This window comes from Capricornis sumatraensis, chromosome 9 (genome assembly GCF_032405125.1).
Source record: "Capricornis sumatraensis isolate serow.1 chromosome 9, serow.2, whole genome shotgun sequence".
In the NCBI taxonomy this organism is placed as follows: domain Eukaryota; kingdom Metazoa; phylum Chordata; class Mammalia; order Artiodactyla; family Bovidae; genus Capricornis; species Capricornis sumatraensis.
Window position 1 is genome coordinate 67,846,471 of NC_091077.1, and position 20,721 is coordinate 67,867,191.

Sequence of the window (20,721 nt, forward strand, 5' to 3'; positions counted from 1 at the left end):
CCTAGTAGATCTACCTAGTAGATGTTGCAAAAATGTGGCATAAATGATTGTATCAAAAGGAAACCCAAGCATAACATTTCCGTCACGCAAGGTGCATAAGCTCTAGAAATTTGCTGCACACATTGTACCCAAGTTAACAATTGTTTACTTGAAAATCTGTGAAGGGAACAAACCTTATTCTAGGTGTTCTTTCCACAATAAAAATCAAGATCTAAAACAAACAATTTCAAAGAGTGTAAAGACTGATTCATGCCAAAACTGCTCACCCCCTAAACATCTGAATTTGGGTTCATTAGCAACAGATATTCCACACATACCACCCTTTCTTAAATAGGCCAACTTTCCATTAACTCTAATGGATCAGAAAGACATCGTTAGTTTCAAGTGAGCTGAGAAATGATGTCACAGAGTATTGAGGTCAACCAGTATTTTATAAAATAATATTAATACTGGTTATATCAGGTTTGAAAAGCAAAGACTTGGATTGGCATCATTTATCTTCAACAAATCCAAATAATACCTTCTATCCCACAAAGTTGCTTTGGGAGAAAAATACACTAATGCTTATCAAAGTTCTCTAACTAGAAGCATCCACATCAGTTCTTCTCAAATTTTAGAGCTCCTGAGAGTCACCTGAGAAGCTTCTTACGCATATGGCTAGTGAGACCTTGGAGAAGGCAATGGCACTCCACTCCAGTACTCTTGCCTGGAAAATCCCATGGACAGAGGAACCTGGTAGGCTGCAGTCCATGGGGTCGCTAAGAGTCGGACACGACTGAGCGACTTCACTTTCACTTTCCACTTTCATGCATTGGAGAAGGAAATGGCAACCCACTCTAGTGTTCTTGCCTAGAGAATCCCAGGGACGGCGGAGCCTGGTGGGTTGCCGTCTATAGGGTTGCACAGAGTCAGACACGACTGAAGCGACTTAGCAGCCACAGCAGCAGTGAGACCTTGCCTTCTGAGATGCCAGTCCAGTTAAGAACAGAGCCCAAGAATCCTTGGTCCTTGGTGCAGGCTGAGCACAGAGCTGACTTTGAGTGGCTCCATTCCAGACTAGCAGGAATGGTGATTATTATTTACATAATTCAACCATAGACCCTGCATGCATGCATGCAGCTCAAATCTTTAGGAGTTCTGCCATATTGCAAATTTCATCAAAAGCAGCTGATAGTAGCAGAAAGAAAGACCACCTGGACACTGTTATTTATGATTGTCTCCAAATCTCCTGCCCTTTCCCCTCACTGGAAGTAGCCCACCGTTGGTTTATGGATGAAGCTAATGCATGAACAAAACATTTTATTTTGTTCACCCAGTGTTTGTAAAAATTTTGTAATCTTTGCCAAGATGCAAAAATCAATACAGTTCACATAAAAACTGTCAGATCTGAAAGGCCTGGGCCCAAATTTCTGCAGTTCCCTAGGCAAGAAGCAGCTGCCCTCTTCATACTGACCTTGAATTTCACTGGTTCCTTTCCCACCCCCTACGCCTCACCCTCCACCCTTTCATTCATTTCTGTGGGTTCCTCAGCTCCCACAGGCAATTGTTCCAGACTGTGGCTCCTCTAGACACAAACAGGTCTCAGGTTCAATCTGTCCACTCATTGCTTAAGCAGCTTCAGTCTCTCTGCCACCACCCTCTGACTCCATGACCCAACATGAACTTCTCCACCCACAGACACAGCCTCTGTGTGCTCACCTCTCCTCAGATCCAGGCGGATGTTCCTCTTCACATCATTGAACCAGCCAGGCACCTCTATGCGGCAGCAGTACACACTCTGGTCATTTTCGTTGGTGTTGATGATGGTCAAGGAGACATCCCCTCTCTGGATACTCCCCCGAAGTTGGTATTTTGGCGACTTGCTCGAGACCACCCTTGTCCCATCTGTGTAGAGAAGCTCGTCATTGCATTTGGAGTTGGGACACTGGCCTTTGCCCCAGCACATGCTATTACTATGCGGAGACCAGGATGGGTATGTACAGGGCAAAGTCACTGGCTGACCCAAAAATGCTCTCACGACAATCTGTGATGCTGCTGGAGCTGTGAGGAAAGATGAGAAAATTAACTTGTGAGGTATTGAAATCTCTCAAATATGCTCCACAGACATCATGCATGCAGATGCTTCCAGGAAGATGAAGAGGGTTGTACTGTATATGTTTCTTTAGCCCAAATTCTGGCCTGTCCTTTGCTGCCACTAAGCTCCTAACTTCACACTCTGCTATCCCTCAAGTGGGAACAGCTGACTACCTGAGTCTGAACCCATCTCTGCTGTAGATTTGCTGATTAATTTTCTAATTTTCAGATTTGCTGTCCTTACAAACAAATTCTCCAGTGGAAAATTCTGACCCTTTAATATAACTGCATTCTCATATAAACAGGTGTAAGTAACATTCTACCCAGTGTATGTCAATAGGCAGCAATTATGTACTACTGACATGAATGTCTCATATGGGTCTCCTTCTGTCCTCTACCCCAGAGTGTACTATGGCAGGGAGACAGGCTGTTGTTGTCTGGTCACTAAGGTGTGTTCAACTCTTTGTGACCCCATGGACTGCAGCACGCCAGGCTTTCTTTTCCTTCACGAGCTCCTGGAGTTTGCTCAGAAATTAATTGCTCTAGACCATTTGTTTGTTGTTAGAGAATATGAAATTAGGTGGAAGTCTGTGGATTTTTTTAAAGTTAGAACTGGAGAGGAATCATAGGAATTCTTTAGAATGGCAGCTGTGACTTAAAGATGCTGGAAGATTAGGTTGATCATGTTAGCTATATGCAATGGAATATATCACCATTTAAAAAATGCAATATCTGTGTTTCCAAGTTTCAACTGATCATCAGCATGGCCTTTGGAGCTTGTTAAAAATACCTGTTATCTTGCCCAACCCTGGGTCAGAATCTCAAGACTGAGGCCCATGGTAATGTAAAACCAAAGTCAAGGTCAAGTGACAACCAAGGTCACCGAACACTCACTCTGTGCCTTTTCTAAGATAACTTCCATCTGTGAGAATCTATGAAACTTTTCTACTGCTGCAAATATTAAGCCCTCTGGTTTAATTGAGCATCAGTGATTGTTCTCAATCAAATCAAGCTTTTGAAGGGACAGCCAGGGAGGCCATAGCTCCAGATCGTCAGGATGACATCCTGCTCCTTCATCTCTGCTCATTGTTTTCTTCAAGGTGCCCTCCTTTAAGACTCTCCATTCACTAACTCTGCTAACCCCAACGGCTAAATTGTGTAAGACATGGCCAGCAACACTGTATTCCTCCCTGGTACAGCAGTCAGCAAATTCCAGCTATCCTTATCTGAGAGAAGATGAGCATGAGTCCTAACAATGGCCCAGGTAGAAAGCCAAAGGGTGTGCATGCTGGGTTTTCCCAAGTTTGCTCTCAGGATGAAAGGCCGTTGTAAATTCAGACCTGCCTGGGACCTTCTCTGAACCTGTCGACTCTTTACCTTGCCAGAGTGGAGATAGTCCACACGTTGTAAATGCAGTAGAAGCCCATTCTGCCCCACCCCCTGAAGCCAGGGGCTGGGGGGTGGGGGGCGGGGCGGGGAATAACTGTCTTCATCCTCAACTGTCATAGCAGCGCAGAACATGTGCACCAAAACCCAATCATTTTCTAAAATATGAGCTTGTTCTCAGAACTAGTAGGTAAATTAATTTTAAAAATATGTGACAGAATTATTTCCACTGGAGATTCAACAGTTTATTTTCCCAATTATCACAGTACAGAAGGAGGCACCCCATATTCACTGAGGAAAACCTTTTCCAGACAGAAACAAACTGGAAAAGGACAAAACAGGCAATTCATAGATAGATAAGGAAATATGAGTGGCCAGTAAATTTCCCCTATCAGGCTGGCAAAAATTTAGAACGCTGATAATATCAAGTGTTGCCCAGTCAGGGATCAAGCAAATGACTGGAGTAACCTGGAGTGAAATGGGATGTGAATTGGTATAGCCACACTCTGGGGCAATTTTGCAGTTTTGGTTAACACTCAAATGGAACTAAGCCTTAAAAATTTCATGGTGTGTTTTCTGCTGCAGAAAAGCACACACGCACGAGGAAGCCAATTTGAAAATGTTTACTGCCAGGTCATATGTGTGCGATGGAATGAACATGTGTATGTGGGTAGCGGCTAACCTATGGTGCAGTCCTTCTGTTGAGCCACACATACAAGATTTACAGAATGAGACAGATTTATAACTAATGGTGTGAAAACTCCAAGGCTGCTTAATGCACAAAAAGTGGAAATTTCAAAAGGACATTTAAAATACAAAACCATTAACAAAACCATTTGCAGGATTTACAGTCACAGACATATGAAAGTAAATGTATAGAAAAGTGGCTGACGGGACACACATCCAACTCACTGAGTCAGCATCACCTTGATCAGGGACTGGGGTTGAGGGTAGTAGTGTCAAAGGAGATATTAGCTTTATAGCAATTTAATTGTTTCACCAAGGGTATTTCTGTATTACTTATGTGTTAAAAATTAATATTAAAAAAAGGAAGCAGGCATGGCAGAAAAACACCCATTATGCTTACAATGAAAACCTCATTCTGCCAGTTACTGCTTTTGTGTTCTCTGGAGGAAAACCACAATAATCCTGACCTCATTATCTTCATGCAGCAAAGGGGAGAGATCATGCTTACCTCAAAAATAGTTCTCAGGTCCACATGAGGTGGAGTATTAAAGGCCGCATGAAACAAATAAGGTATTAAGACAAATCACCAAGCATATCAGAATGTAGAAATAGGAAAGAGACTGTTCTTTCCAGCTGCAAAATTATCCTGGAGCAAAGAAATTAAATCAATTTCTCTTTCAGAATGGTGGGTAAAACCTAGGTTCTGGCACTAGCTGGGTTCCTTCTCTAGCTGTGGCCTTATCCAAGGTGTTTCCCCAATCTGGGTCTCAGTCGCATCATTGACAGAGTGAAGCGTTTGATCTGGCATCTCTGAAGAGCGATTCAGCTCTGATCATTAATGAATCCAAGTAGTCAGTGTCTTCTAAAGGGTCATTTTAGAAAAGGCACAAAGAGAAAAAACAAAAGAAATCATCCACCAGGCACTGTCTTCTTCAAGCAGGGTTGGAGAAGCTCACTCACTCAGGTCCAGCCAGTAGCTGGACAGGTGACCATAGCAACCATCAACCAAACCCTCCACACTGGACAAGTCCACAGGACAAGATAAGACCAGGCAAAAACAATGATAAAGTGACAGGAACTGCTTGCATTCCATTAACTCCCACAATGTGTCTGGAGAGAGAGGTGGTTAAATGAACAACTACTGTACGGTCAGGGTAATAAGTTCTCTAATGGGGAGACTTCAGAGAGGACAGGAACTCGTAGCAAACTCGCTGAAACCAGTTCGGAGGCTACCGGTGGTCAGAAAAAGCCTGATTTAGGTGGAGACCTGAGAATGCATGAAGTTATAGAGGAAAATAATAAGCAAAGAACAGTAGGACAAAGCCTTGTTTTCTTGAAATACAGGTGTTTTCTCATGCAGCACATCTGAAAGATTCATGTGCAGAAACTAGGAACTGTTTAACCTGCAAGGGACATTAGATGCTGTCTAGTCCTAGAGTCATAGATTGTGAAAACTGGTCTTATCCAGGTCCCTCCTTTCTTACATGAAAGGGCCATAGTCTTCAGTGTCAAAGGATAGTAACCAAGATGTGACTTCAGCTTAGCCCACAGCATCCCATCCTATAACTCAGGATGTGAGTGTCTGTACCAATCCACACCGAGTGTGCACATTCGCATCGTCCAAAAGCTGGAGACGATGTGTGGAAAATGTAAATCTTATCTGGACACCTGACCCCCCGCAAAATAAAATAAGCCAAGAAGCAAATAAAAAATCCTAAAAATACAGATAAAATAAGATTTATAATAATAGCTCTTAGCAGAACAAATTCCCCTAGAGTTTACTGTGCTAGTAACGCCTGTAAAGGATGTTTCTTTTCCCCATGTTATCCCATCCCTTATCTATATTTCTTCTTAAACTGCCATTTCTGGTATTAACATAAATACCCCCACCCTAAAACATCCACAGCAATCTCAGGATAAACCCTGTGTCACAGATAGGGAGAGAGACCTGCCCAGAAGAGAAGCTGAGTGGATGCAGGAATGCAATGGATTTCTGTTTTATAGACCAGCCATGCGAATCCATCACAGGGACTCCTGGATGGAAGGACTGAAAACACTTACTCAGACAAAGCCGCCCAAGTTCAATCACCAGCCAGAGAATCAGAGGCCCTTTGGACATTTTGGCTGTTTGCAGATGTCAGGAGTCTGTCTGTCTGTCCGAATTCCATTTCTTATACTCCAGTTAATGCTGACAGGGTGGGACCTTTAGGTTTCATTTCTCTTTTTGCCTCATAATCTTCCCTTTCTTTCTCCTGAATGGCCTCTCTCAATCTGGGATGTATGATGAAATGTGCTGAGTACATTTCTCCTGGCCATTAGTGTGTGTGCAGACACGTGGAGCGATGGTGTGGACATGCGTGTATTCCGTCGTCCACTTATATAGGGGGTTTCCTACTTGTACATGAGCACCTATTTTATGTACATGCAGACTCATAAACTAGGGTAACTTGGGAATTTGGCTCTGCTGCCATTCTGGTTTCTCCCTCTCCCAGAACCTTAGCCTCCTTGCCCTGATAATGGAGAAGTAAAAGCAGGGTTGAACTCCCCCAGTGGCCCAGTTGAGCTTCTGCCTGCCAGTAATGGGGACACAGGCTTGATCCCTGGTCCAAGAAGATTCCATGTGCCACGGAGCGCCTAAGCCCACGTGCCACAACTACCAAAGCCCACTCACCCTAGAGCCTGATCTCTGCAATGCAAGAAATCATGATGAGACACCTTCACACTACAATAGAGAGTGGCCCTTACCCACCTCAACTAAAGAAAGCCCATGTGCAGCAGTGAAGACCCAGTGCAGCCAAAAATAAATTTAAAAATTTAAAGAAAAAATATTAAATTAAAAAAATAAATAAAAGCAGAGCTGCCATCAACCATCACATGAGCCAAAATACCATTAAAGTTTATTGGGCAAGGAAAGAAGAGATTCAATAGAGGAAGCATGTGGTGATAGATACCAGACAGACTCAGATAACCAAGAAGTCCACATCTGGGCCCAGTTCCACCACTTGTAGTGAAACCACTTGATGGGGAAGAGCACACAAGACAATTCACGAACCAGATTTCAGCGCTTGAATTTCGTGATACTTATGGCGCTTCTGGACTCTATGGATTCAACAATATACCCAGGACTGCAGAATCAGTTAGATGAGGAATCAAATCAATGCTCACCTATCAGATGTGTTTTCTAAAATAGATGTATTTCATCATCATTATTTATTGGATGCTTAATTAAATGATAGGCACTGTGCTATTGCTAATGATGTAGATGTATTATATTTAATCCTTAGAACCCTGAGAAATAGATATTATTTTCCCTATTTAACAGATGAGGAAACTGAAGCTAAAGGGAACTAAAGAAATGACATTCACAGCAAAAATATGGTAGAAACAGAACTCAAGCCAAGACTTTCTGACCCCAAAGCCCCTGATCTTAATCACTGCACACTCCTTTGATCTGTGACCCTTAGGGGAATACACCATAAGACCAAACATATCAGTGTCTAGCTCCTATCTAGCCTTAGAGAGGGAATTTAAGGATGCACAAATGTTCTGGAATTAAAAAAAAAATCTCATTTAACTGTAACCAACCTAATGAGCCTTAAACCTTCACATTTCTCACACTGAAGGACTAGTGAATATACAAATATTGGGTGAGGCACTGGACTCAGAGAAGACAGAACAGGGAGGAAGGGATGAACACAGAGGGATTCAGAGAAAGTCTTTCCCATGAATGCTCACTAAACTGTGGAATCCTTTCTCACCTCATTCCCAGGTACCTGGGGGATATAAAATCTGAATAAACTGAATGGTCCAAATAAAACATTCAAAGATACTGAGATTTTCATTGTCCCAACAATATCACCCAATCTCCCTTCAATAAAGCCATCCATCAGAGCATGACTTTAAGTCCTGTATGCACCTCTCCTAATTAGTGTTTAGGCCGTCACTTTTAGGTATGAATAGACAACTGAGGATCTCCAGCTGCTGCTGCTGCTGCTGCTAAGTCGCTTCAGTCATGTCTGACTCTGTGCGACCCCATAGACAGCAGCCCACCAGGCTCCCCCATCCCTGGGACTCTCCAGGCAAGAACACTGGAGTGGGTTGCCATTTCCTTCTCCAATGCAGGAAAGTGAAAAGTGAAAGTGAAGTCCCTCAGTCACATCTGACTCTTAGCAACCCCATGGACTGCAGCCTACCAGGCTCCTCTGTCCATGGGATTTTCTAGGTAAGAGTACTGGAGTGGGGTGCCATTGCCTTCTCCAGACATTTCAGGAAAGTCTTCCGTATGAAAAGGATACACAGACATCAAAGAGAGCAGAAGAAAACAAGCAAGCAAACAAACAAACAAAAAAATCACAAGTATCTTTCAAGGAAAAAGGAGAAGGGACAGAGAAACTATAAAAAAGAAAACATCAGAGAAAAGAAAGATATCTTAGAAATTAAAAAGACTGTACTCACACCAAAATTTTGTGGAAGGTTTGAAAAACAAACTTAAGTCTTCTAGAAAACATAACCTTACTTATAAAGTCTAATGGTTAGGGATGTTTCCAAATATTAAAATAGAAAACAGAGAGGAGGAAATTATTAAAGAAATAGCTTTCTTAATTTTTGTAATGAACAAACATGAGTCTCCATTGGGAGGGCCAACCAAATCTTAAATTTCATTAAAAAAGATCCCCACAAAAATAATATGTTATCATGAAATATGAGAATATTAGACATAAGGAGAAGATATTAAAAGGCTCCAGGGTGAAAACAAAGAAATACATATTGTATTGAAAATGTTTAGTATCAGAAAGGCATTGGTCTTCTAAATAGATAATCTAGAAAATAATGCAGGAATGCTTTCAAAAGTCAGAGGGGTAAAAGATGGTCACAGTAACAGAAAATCTTGCTACTGATTTGACAGAAAATTGTCATATGGCATCATGGGAGGATGGGCAGACAGAAAGTAGGGTGGTGGTAGAAGACAGGCAAGCACTATTTGCCCTTATATGAGGTCAATAGTTAATGTCCAAATTAACCAAACAATATCAGCATAAGCATAGTAATAGTAATACAGATGTAAAAACAATATTTCAAGAAGAAAAGAAAGATCTCAAGAAGTTGAAATTTTGTGCAAAGGAAATTATGGAACTGACTATATTTTTAGTAATAAGTCTTTTAAAATAACTATGCTATGCTAAGTCACTTCAGTCGTGTCCGACTCTGTGCAACCCCATAGACGGCAGCCCACCAGGCTCCCTAGTCCCTGGGATTCTCCAGGCAAGAACACTGGATTCTTCTAAATAAGTTAGCATACTCTATGGCATTTAGAATATATTTTCTTAAATGTACATATTGAGCACAATTAGCACCCAGAACTTAGTTTTCAACATTGCTCTCCGACGAAAGGAACTAGAGCATCTTGGGAAAATGGCTGATTCTGGGAGTGAGGCAGGAAATATTGAAGATCAGTTTGGAGCTTCTTGCAGTGCTAGGAAGTAGAGAATGCTCAGGAGGAAAAAATCCATTAATTTGCAGTAGGATTATTAAAAAAGGACAGAGGAGACAATTGAAAGAGTTCACAATGACCAGAGCTGGAACAATCTGAACAACAAAAGTAGTACTGTATTATAATCCAAAGTAGTAAATGATAAAAACCTGTGAGTCCATACTGATATAGTAAATAAATGAATCAATACATTTGTGGGGGAGAAGAGACAAATCTTCACAGAAGAATTCCAAATAATTGATGTAGATACTCACCCCTCAAGGAGGTGAAGCAAAGCTCTGCTCCTTGAGTGTGGGCAGGACACAGTGATCTTCTTCCCTGAAAATACAGAATGCAGAGGGAGAGAAAAAGACCAACTTTGCAGTGGAGAAACCTGGCAAACACTGCCTGAGGCAGGAGGTCGAGGTCAATGTCAATGTCAAGAGAGATCAATTATGCTGACAGTTTGAGAAATGTGAGGTAAACGGGACACAATTTACCTCTGTGGTCTCCTCCCAAGAACTCAAAACCTAAGTCTAGACACAAGGAAACCATCAGACACAATTAAACTGACGGGCGTTCTACAAAGGATCTGACAAGTGCTTCTGAAAACTGTCAAGGTCACCAAAAATAAGGAGAGTCTAAAAAAACTTATAGCTAAGAGGAGCCAGTGGAGACACGGCGACTGAAAGTAATGTGGTATGCTGAAGGGAATCCTGGAAGAGAGAAAGGCCATTACATAAAAACTAAGGAAATCTTTGGACTTTGGGTAATAATAATTATCAATGTTCACTCAGTAACTGTCATGAATATACACCACACTTACGGAAGATGTTAACAATAGGGGAAACTAAATATTGGGTATATGGGAACTCCCTGCACACTCTTCAGAATTTTTCTATAACTCTAGAGCTGTTCTAATATATTAAGTTTATTTTTAAAGAAGTACTTGTACGTTTATTTTACAAGTGAAAATGTTAATAGTAATCAGGTATTTAGAAGTGCCCACATTAGAAACTGTGAATAAGCTTGACTGTTTTCTCTTCCTAAGATAGCTTCAGTGGACAGACTTCAGGGAATTTATAAACATCCTAATTCTGGATAGTTAACTTGTATCATCGGAGAAGGCAATGGCACCCCACTCCAGTGCACTTGCCTGGAAAGTCCCATGGACGGAGGAGCCTGGTAGGCTGCAGTCCATGGGGTCACTAAGAGTTGAATGTGACTGAGCGACTTCACTTTCACTTTTCACTTTCCTGCATTGGAGAAGGAAATGGCAACCCACTCCAGTGTTCTTGCCTGGAGAATCCTGGGGACGGTGGAGCCTGTTGGGCTGCCATCTATGGGGTCACACAGAGTTGGATACGACTGAAGCGACGCAGCAGCAGCAGCAGCAGCAGCTTGCATCACCACCGTATGAAAGCATACTATTTGGGGGGAGGGGTGCCATGCAGTTCTAGATGCTTCGTGAGGTTGCCACCTTCTCTGCGTACACAGTGTATGCACTTCATGTGCGTGCAGTTTGCCTCTGGAGAATAAGCTCTTCCTCTTTCTTGGTCAACAAAGTTCAGCTGGCATTGATTTCATTTGTGGTGATTGGCTCAAGGATGGAGAGGCAACCCAAACAAAGCCAAGGGTGCACAGTCTTGCCACATTTGCTGGAGCTTTTGAGAACAGGGACTTCCCTGTTTTCCACCTGGCTTTGAACTAACTGTGTGCACAAGAGAATGAAGCCGACATTAGTCATCACGCCACCAATGGATGAAGCCTGTCTGATAAGAGAACCAATCAAGCAGAAGGCAAGTGGAGCCCTCGAGTGGATTTCTGACATGGGTTGACCCTCTGGAACCAAACACACCAATGTGCCAGTAAATTCCCTTTGGGCTTCAGCCAGTTTGTGTTGAGCCTTCCATCGTTTGAAACCAAAAGACCCCAAGTCTAAACCTGGAATGACCTCGGCATAGCAGTTATTTGGAGGACTAAAGTTTTCCCAGTTTTAGGAGTTTATACTAACTATCTGCTTCCCCAATCATCTGCTTTGCCCCAACTAGTGATTGTCACCTATTTTACTCTAGGCATGTGGGAATTCTGCTAGACTCTGGGCTCTGGGAGTAAGGACAAATAAGACATAGATTACTCTTAAGGACCTGATAGTTTCAAATCTTAAAGGAGAGGTGGTATCTTCAGGTGCCATTTTAAGACAAGGCCTTGGAAGCCACAGAGGATATAATTGTTTCAAGTAACAAAAAGAAAATAGAGTCTAAGTTTTCTGATAAAGGGCTCCTTGTGGTAGCTAATAATTCCTCTCTGGTTAAATGTAATCCCACTCATTCATTTTAATGTGTTCATTTCTTCATCAGTTATAGTGGGAGTCAGCAAACTATGGCCCATGGACCACATCCAGCCCATGCAAAAAAAATAAAAAAGTCTTATTGCAACACAACCATGCTCATGTGTTTACTTATTATCTCTGGCTGCTTTCAGACTGCAGTGGCAGAATTGAGTAAATGGGACAGATACAGTATGGTCCACACACCCAAGAATGTTTACTATCTGGTCTTCACAGTAAAGAACTGTCAGCCTCTAAATTATATACGGAGTTCTCGCTATGTGTCAGGTTGCAATGTTAGCCCAGCCAATCTTGTCCTCAACAAGCTCAGAGGCTAGGGCTTCCTAATGGGAGACAAGCAAGTTAACAGACAACAGAGGACACTGTGATAAGATGTGACAGGGAAAGGACAGACACTATGGGAGTGTAAGAAAAAGATTCCTAGCCCAAGTTTTAGGTGGAAGAAGACAGTCAAGGACACTTTCTAAGCCTAGACCTAAAGGACATCGGAGAGGACTGGGGTAGGGTAAAAGGATTTCAGGCAGAGGAAGGAACGTATCAGTGGTGATAGCCGCAAGGCACTGCAGCCTAACTAAAGAATTTCAGGTATTCAAGTGTTTATTATATCATTTAAGCTATCTAAAGATGTATATTTGGAGAAGGGAATGGCAATCCACTCCAGTATTCTTGCCTGGAGAATCCCATGTACAGAGGGGCTTGGCGGACTAAAGTCCATGGGTCTCAAACAGTTGACATGCCTGAGCTACTAACACTAATATGCGTATTATAATATTTTAAAGAAAAGGTAGAACTTAAACATTCTCTCAAAGTAAAAAAAGGTTAAAAAAAACCCAACAAAACCCACAGGGCTTTGTAGACTAACAATGAGATAGATCATGGAGTGATCCAAGTATTACTGATTTGTGTTGGGAGGAGGGTGGGTGGGGTGGTGTATTTCACTATGGCTGGACTTGAATCAGAGGAAAGAAGTGGAAGCACCAGTTAGGATGCTGAAACACAGCCTGGGGTCAGATTACCAAGGACCTGAAAAGCCACATGAAGGAGTCATGAGAGTGAAGAGGAACTCACTGTCTTTCTTTTTCTAACTGAAATATAGTTGATTTCTATCTTTTGTGTATGATCATGGAACCTGAAAGTAAAACTTAAAAAAAAAAAATTCATAACTGGGAAATATTTTCAAGAGCTAACTAGTTGTAAGATCTCTAAATTTCCTCTAACTTATACAATCTATGACTCTTGAAACCAGGAAATGATTTTAGCCTGAAAAGGGAGCTGTTTTTACGGACTCTCTTAGTGGGAGGAGAAGGGTAGCTTCTGCTTATTGTCAGCAATGAGGATCCCCCTCAGCAAGCTTCTTCTCATTTATCACCCTTGCATTAGCCTCCATACTTGCTGTGATTTCCTGTGGGATGGGAAATCAGACTGCCTGGATTCCTTCTCAACCCCAACCAGCTGTGTGGCTACGAGCAGCTTACTTAACCTCTCTGTGCAGAACTGTGAAGGATGAATGTGGATGCGCTAGTTGCTCAGTTGTGTCCAATTCTTTGTGATCCCATGGACTGTAGCCCACCAGGCTGCTCTGTCCCTGGGATTCTCCAGGCAAGAATACTAGAGTGGGCTGCCATTTCCTTCTCCAGAGGATCTTCCTGGCCCAGAGATCGAACCCTGATCTCCTTCCTTACAGGCAGATTCTTAACCATTTGAGCCACAGGGAAGTCCTTAGCATGACTACATCTCTGTAAAATGGAGATAATAGTACCTACATCTTGGATTGCTGTGAATATTAAACAACATGATCCATGGAAACCATTTAGCAGAATACCAGGTAAACAGTGAACACCTAACAAATGTTAATTATTATTCAAGTAGCTGCTATTCAGGTAGCGTTGAGGAGAACAGAAGACACAGTGACCTGTTGCACTGTGTGTCTTATCACTGCCTACTCAACAGCCTTTCCTTTGTGGAACCATCCCTTCCTGTGTGGATCCAGTCCTGCATCTGAGTTGATGGGTACAACCAGTCATTTAAACCATTCTTTTGTAGAGATTGGTACAAAGTAAAGAAAATTGGTTAATTGGGAGAGGCTAGTTCAGAGACACGGGGAATCATGAATCTTGGAAATGAAAGTCAAGAGAAAGAACACTAATTTACCATCCATCCGAAGCCTGATACATGTGGTCAAGCCTCTTACATCTTTCTTCCAAGCAGTCTTTTCTAGCTCCATAGAGCCGTGCTTGTTACAGAAATGGGAAGGAAGTAACACTCAGCTGCCACTCTGTGCCAAGCACTGTGCTGTTCACATGTAATCCCAACTACAAACCTGTACAGAAGTATTACCTTTTACACTATGCATGCAAAGAAAGGGGGGTTGGATATGGTAAAAATATAACTCACAATATAGTTTTTGCTCTCTAGTGTACTAGTTAGAGCTTACTTAAGGACAAGGACAGTGGTTCACTCATTCTGTCCCAGGAGAAAGGTGATTCCTGATGAGGGCTCTCGTGGTCAGGAATCAATGCCCCATCAGGAACCTCCAAGGCATCACTTGCTCTACTCTGCTCTTCCTGCTCCTCTCTGAACCACTCCTCATCATCATCTTCCTCATAACCTCAGCTTGCTCCTGGTCCACATCACACATTCCAGCCCCTCTCTGTGAACTTCACCTCAGCTCTCCAAGCTCAGCGGCCCATTCTCTCAATTATAAATTCCATAGCCCTGAAAGAGGACTCCAGTCCCTCCAGTTCTTACTTCACATGGCAGACCTCAGGTTGTAGTTCACTAGCAGGTCTGTGGTTAGAACCTCAGGATCAGTCATGACCATGAGAAGACAGACCCCACTATGCAGAATATACACACTTTCTTTAGTAGAGCACTCCTCTAAGACAAGAGACCCTGAATATGTGCCCTCTGCAGCTGGCCAAATGCTTCCAATAGATAATAATTTCTTGCTGAGTGAATAAATGAAAGAATGTTTTGGGTCATGAAAAAGAAAACTAATCTCCTGAGATCTTATCTCACCTCTCTAAACCTCATTTTTCCATCTATAAAAAAAAAAAGAATAATCCATTCACTATAAATTTGACTTGGGGATTAAATGAAACGACTAATGGGTAAATTATTTGAAACCATAAAGAATTAGGACATACTGTTTCAATTTAGAAGCAAAGGAAATAAAGATGGGAGGAAATAGGCATGAGTCAATAGGCCTTGGAAATTGTCCTTGGCTGGGGTGGGTTGGGGGGTGGGGGCAATCCACAAATAGAAAAGGAGAAATGGAGCCTGTGTGGATACATATTCTGGTTATTTCAAAGAGTCATTGTTACTCTAAACTTACCCTCTGTAGATTTAAGATGGTTTCCATCTGAATAATACAGGAAGTGCTGAAATCTTGGAAACACAACTCTGGCAAGTTCATAACTTGGATTAAAAAATTGAAAGTGCAAGTATTAGATGTAAGAAAGAAAAAGTACAACATTCAGTTCCCCCTGGGGATATCCTAGTTGGCCCAAATGTAGTGAGATCACTATTTCCAGGATATATTAAATTGTGGAATGGCAGATGAATGTAACTGGTTGCTTGTGGCAATTGAGTGCAATTTGATATCAGAGAACTTAGTGATAGTTGCCTTTACAAATGTTTCAGCTAACTTTAGGCTCATGGTGAAAGAGCTTCCCCACCCCCATGATGTCAGATACGGCCACCAGGCTTGATCTGGCCTGTGCCTGTGGGCAGAAGCATCATGAGTCACATGCAGGTAGAAGAATGAGAACCGGTGTGCAATTCACTATTCTCCCTCCCCTGACAGAGGAACTGGCTCCAAACAGTGGAAGCTCCACAAGCCTCGGTCCCAGGGTGAGGATGACATCAAGCATGAACCCCTGCACTATGACCCTCCATGGAAGCAAGCAGAAACACAAACAGCATTGTATTGTTCTAAACCACTAAACTGCTTCACTGCAACATGATGTCACGTGTCCTAAAAACACTGCAGTCATGTGGAAACAGCAACAGGAGGGATTGAAATAAGAAAGTCCAGGATTGGAGGCTCTGACACCTACTATCCACATGGCTTACCATTCTGCACCCTTTAACCTCACCCATGTTTGTCTATCAGCCTAGATCTGTGGTTCTCAGATCTGGCTGTACCTTCGAATCTCAAGGGGAACATCCAATACGTGCCCAGGTTCTATCCCAGACATTGTGATTTCACTGGTCTTGGGTAGGGCCTAGGTATTAATATTTTTTAAGCCAGATGTGCAACTAAGTTTGAAAGCTACTCGTCTAGAATTTTTTAATGTTATTTAAGGGGTTCACCTTCAACACTCAGACTGAGAGAAGCTCCAAAATGTCCTCCTGAATCCAAAGTTACCAGGTGAGTTCCGGTAGCACCTGGTCACATTTGATTTCTCTAATTAGAACGTCACATAGAGGTATCCATTTCCACGTCTACTTTTCAACCAGAGTGTGATCTCTGAAAACACAAGGACTGTACTAAAATCTTCCAGTAGCCCTAGTACCTAGATCCTGACATCATGCTACATATCAGGGTATATATAAACTATGTTTATTTATTTAAACAGGGAAAATATCACTTTATTAAAATTAAAAAATTTGGCAACTTCTGAAAAAACAGTTTTCATGGAAGTTTGGAAGAAGTGGCAACTGTTTTAACTTGAGAAGTGAATGTGAAAGTAAGTTATTTGAAAATGTTGTATTGATACCAGAAGTAGAAAGGCAGATAATGGTGGTCAAGAGAATGGGTCATTTTCCAGGATGGGAATAAAGCTAGTTTTGTAGCACTGGGAATGATATCATTCAATAGGAAAAAATGTGTTTCAGCAGAATAGTATAATTTTTGTTAGTCAAGAATTCAGAAATAGGAGAAGGAGGTGGAGAAAAAAGCACAGGTATACAAAATATTAAACATGGTTAATTTTATGTGGTGAGATTTGGTGATTTTTTTTGTCTTCAAATAGATGCTCAATAAGTGTTGTTGAATGAATAAATGTTCTATGTGTGAGTAAATGTGTGTATGTTTCCCACAGGCACAGAACTGATTTCATAGTACAGTTTAAGGCATAATATCATCTCAGGTCTGTTGTGATTGTTCAATGGCTAAGTCGTGTATGACTCTTTGTGATCCCATGGATTGTAGTACACCAGGCTTCTCCCAGAGTTTGCTCAAACTCATCTCCATTGAGGCAGTGATGCCATCCAATCATTCATCCTTCGTTGCCCACTCCTCCTCCTGCCTTCAATCTTTCCCAGCATCAGGGTCTTAGCCAGTGAGTCAGCTCTTCCCTTTTATCTCCACATGGATCCCAATCTTTCTTTAATGCATTGTGTAAATGTCATTGGATATATAAGTATCCTTGAAAGATATATCGTATTTCTTTGCATATTATGTTTTAAACCCACAAAATATTTTGCCATAGATCTCATTCAGCTTCTTTGTTTACTCAGTCTGATATTCTTAGCTATAACTCTGTTATCATACGTCCATTTTTTCTCACTGTTTCTAACTGCTGTATATCATTATAGTATATTCCATATTAGCGCCATCAATTTTCTTAATGACGGAACACATAGTTTACCTCCAACTCCCTGCAACACAAAAAAAATTTCAATAAACAAACTCATATATGGCATGACATGGACTTGAGAAATAGCTTCTTAGATGTAGGTATCCAGACAAGGAATTTGTTAAATTATAGACTCATGGGCTGCTGTCTATGGGGTCACACAGAGTCAGACACGACTGAAGTGACTTAGCAGCAGCAGCAGTCACACACTTAATTTCAACATGTACTGATGAAGCTTTCTCCATAATGACTCATAGTTTCACTTATACCAGCTGTGTATGAAAGTTGTTTCTCTATTACCTTGTTAACAATATGATCCCTCCATAATTTTTGCCAAGCTGACAAATGTATTTGTTCCCTTTGGATTTCTCTGCCTACTATTGAGTTTAATAGTCTCCTCACCTACTAGCCTCTGCTTGTGTTTCCCTTTCAGTGAACTAACTTCTCTTATCTTTGCCCATTTTTTAAATTGTTTCCTTTCTGTCTCTCAATCTGAGCGTGTGTGTGTTTGTAATGTCATATCTGAAATTTACAAGTAATTTCTTCTACTACGTCATCTTCCTCTGCCAGCATTGTCCATTGCCTACTTCAATGAACCGAAATACTCAATAACGATGTATTAAAATCCACCAAACTTCATCCTCAAGACTTCTGCTTTGAAGGTCTTATTTGAGAGTTCCTTTTCCAAAGTTACTACAATATTTGCCTGTTTTTTTCTATTAAGTTTATAGTTTTACTTTTGAAATTTGTCTTTAATTCCTCTGGATTTCATCATATATATGGTGTGAGGTAGGGATTAAAGATTATTTTTTATATATAGTAAGCTAGATTTAGTCAATTCTAAAAGAAATCAGCCCTGTATATTCATTGGAAGGAATGATGCTGAAGCTGAAGCTCCAATACTTTGGCCACCTGATGAAAAGAACTGACTTATTGGAGCAGATCCTGATGTTGGGAAAGATTGAAGGCAGGAGAAGAAGGGGATGACAGAGGATGAAACGATTGGATGGCATCACCGACTCAATGGACATGAATTTGAGCAAGTTTCAGGAGTTGGTGATGGGCAGGGAAGTCTGGTATGCTGCAGTCCATGGGGTTGCAAAGAGTTGGACATGACTGAGCGACTGAACTTAAGTGAACTGAAGCTAGATTTCTTACTACTTTCTGCTAAAAGTCTGTTCTTTCTTCACTCATTGGTGATGCCATCTCTAACATATGCTCTGTGAAATATTAGACAGATAAAGTTTGTGAATGTGTGTGTGTTCTATGCTGTTTACTCTGGTGCACTGGGGACTCTTGTTGTTCTTGTACATTATTTATTATAACAGCTTTCATCAGGACTTAATATTAAGAAGAGTGACTCTAAACTCTTCCACTTCCTTTGGTTCTCTATAATTTTATGAAAATTCTAGATTCAATGTTGAGTGCTTTAAAAGATCCTGTTATGACAGAAGGTAGGCAAAATCTGTAAAAGTGGTCAGAAGGTCAAAACTTTCAGTTATAAGATAAATAAGTTCTGAGGATATAGTGTACAACATGGTGACAAAAGTTAACAATACCATATCATATATGTGGAAGTTTCTATGAGAGAGTAAACCTTAAAAAGTTCTCATCACAAGGGTAAGTTGCAACAGTGTAAGATGATGAATGTTAGCTAAACTTACTGTGGTAATCATTTTACAATACATATATAAATATCTAGATATAATATTATATGTTATCTCTCAATAATATTGGAGGAAAAAAGATCCTGTTATGTTTCTATTAAATTAGCTTTTTTCATGACCTGATTGATTAAGGAAGCTGATATTTTTACAAATGCTAAGTCTGATGGATTAAGAAAGAAATGATATCTTTACAAATGTTGTCATTCAGTCTATGAACTTAGTACATCCGGTTTTCCTCTGTTCTATAACATACTCTAAACTTTTTCTTCATAAAGGTTTTGTGTCTCCCTGCTTAGGTTACTTACTACATACTGTATGTTTCTTATAGCTAACATGATTTCTATCTTATATTTTCTCGACAATTATTGCTGAGAGCGCGATTGCTGTTGGCATCTTAGCTACCTTATATTTTGCATTCAATTAAAATGGATTACATTTCTTTAAAAATTTTATGAAAATGTATGATGGGTTTGAACATCATCTCTTGAGAATGAAAATGCTTTTCTATTAGAAAAACCCAAGTCAGTCATTGTGAGTCAGAGTTACTAGGGCAACAACTTTCAAGAAGAGAGATATAATACAAGAACTGAAAACCTAAAATACTTTTAAGAGCGAAAAAGAAAACAAAGATCATAATGGAACCTAAATAACATATTCTCCACCTACTTCCTCATCTATAAAATGAGGAGACTGTACTAAATGTTATCTAAACTTCCTTCTACCTGAAGTCTCTGAAGATATTCCTTTCAGGAAATGAAAAAGTCGGAGTGAAAAAAAGAATTCTAAGTGTAAATTAATCTCTTCCATTGACTTTCCAGTTCTATTGCATTTTTAGCAAAGAGGCTTTGAGAGGAGTTAGTCTTTGTGGGAACTCAAGAAGAATAAGCTTAGTGCATATGACCTCACAGAGACAATTGAGAATGGATGCTTTGGGAGAGGAACTGGATTATTTTTATCACTGTCACTGTGACTAGTTACTGAACTGGCTCCTTCCCTGTCGTCAGCTCTACCCTCACTCTAACACTGAAGGTCTTTTCAACAGGGTCCTTATATTCTAAGAGTTTTCTAGTTTGGGAAGAGAAGAGGAAGAGGAAGAAGTGAAACTTCTGGAGTTGCATTGCTAAAGAAAGCTTGTTCTTTCAGAACTTGGCTGCCAAGTTTTTACTCAAAGTTCCTCTTTTGTGAGGCAAAACTTTTTATTCATATTCAAACCAAAAAAATATTTGTGATAAGTACAAAACCCATCACTGGAGTGTCTTGAATAACAGATAAATATATTTTCAACTAAATAAGCTCCATCTTTCCATTCCTCCATCTGAAATAGCAGACCTAAACTCCTTAACAACATCTCCAGGGTAGCTTGGAAAGAAACCAAAGTTACACTTTTGAAGAACACCAACTCTTCAATCCAATGACCATTTCAAAACACAAAAGTATGGTTTAGAAAAAGGTGGTGATACAAATAAACTATTAAAAACAAATACAAGACTGTGGCTAATAATATCA

General features: G+C 40.8%; 1 protein-coding gene across 1 annotated transcript in view; it reads right to left on the bottom strand.

Annotated features, from left to right (window-relative positions):
• The window catches only part of TIMD4 (T cell immunoglobulin and mucin domain containing 4), a 28,244-nt gene extending 21,962 nt beyond the window's left edge, over positions 1 to 6,282 (bottom strand). The window contains exons 1-2 of the mRNA XM_068980716.1: positions 6,208 to 6,282; positions 1,699 to 2,040 (exon numbers count right to left, since the gene is read on the bottom strand). Of these exons, the coding sequence (XP_068836817.1) occupies positions 1,699 to 2,040; positions 6,208 to 6,265 (400 nt within the window). The 5' untranslated portion in view covers positions 6,266 to 6,282. The remainder of the gene's footprint in view (positions 1 to 1,698; positions 2,041 to 6,207) is intronic.
• Positions 6,283 to 20,721: the final 14,439 nt, after the last annotated feature.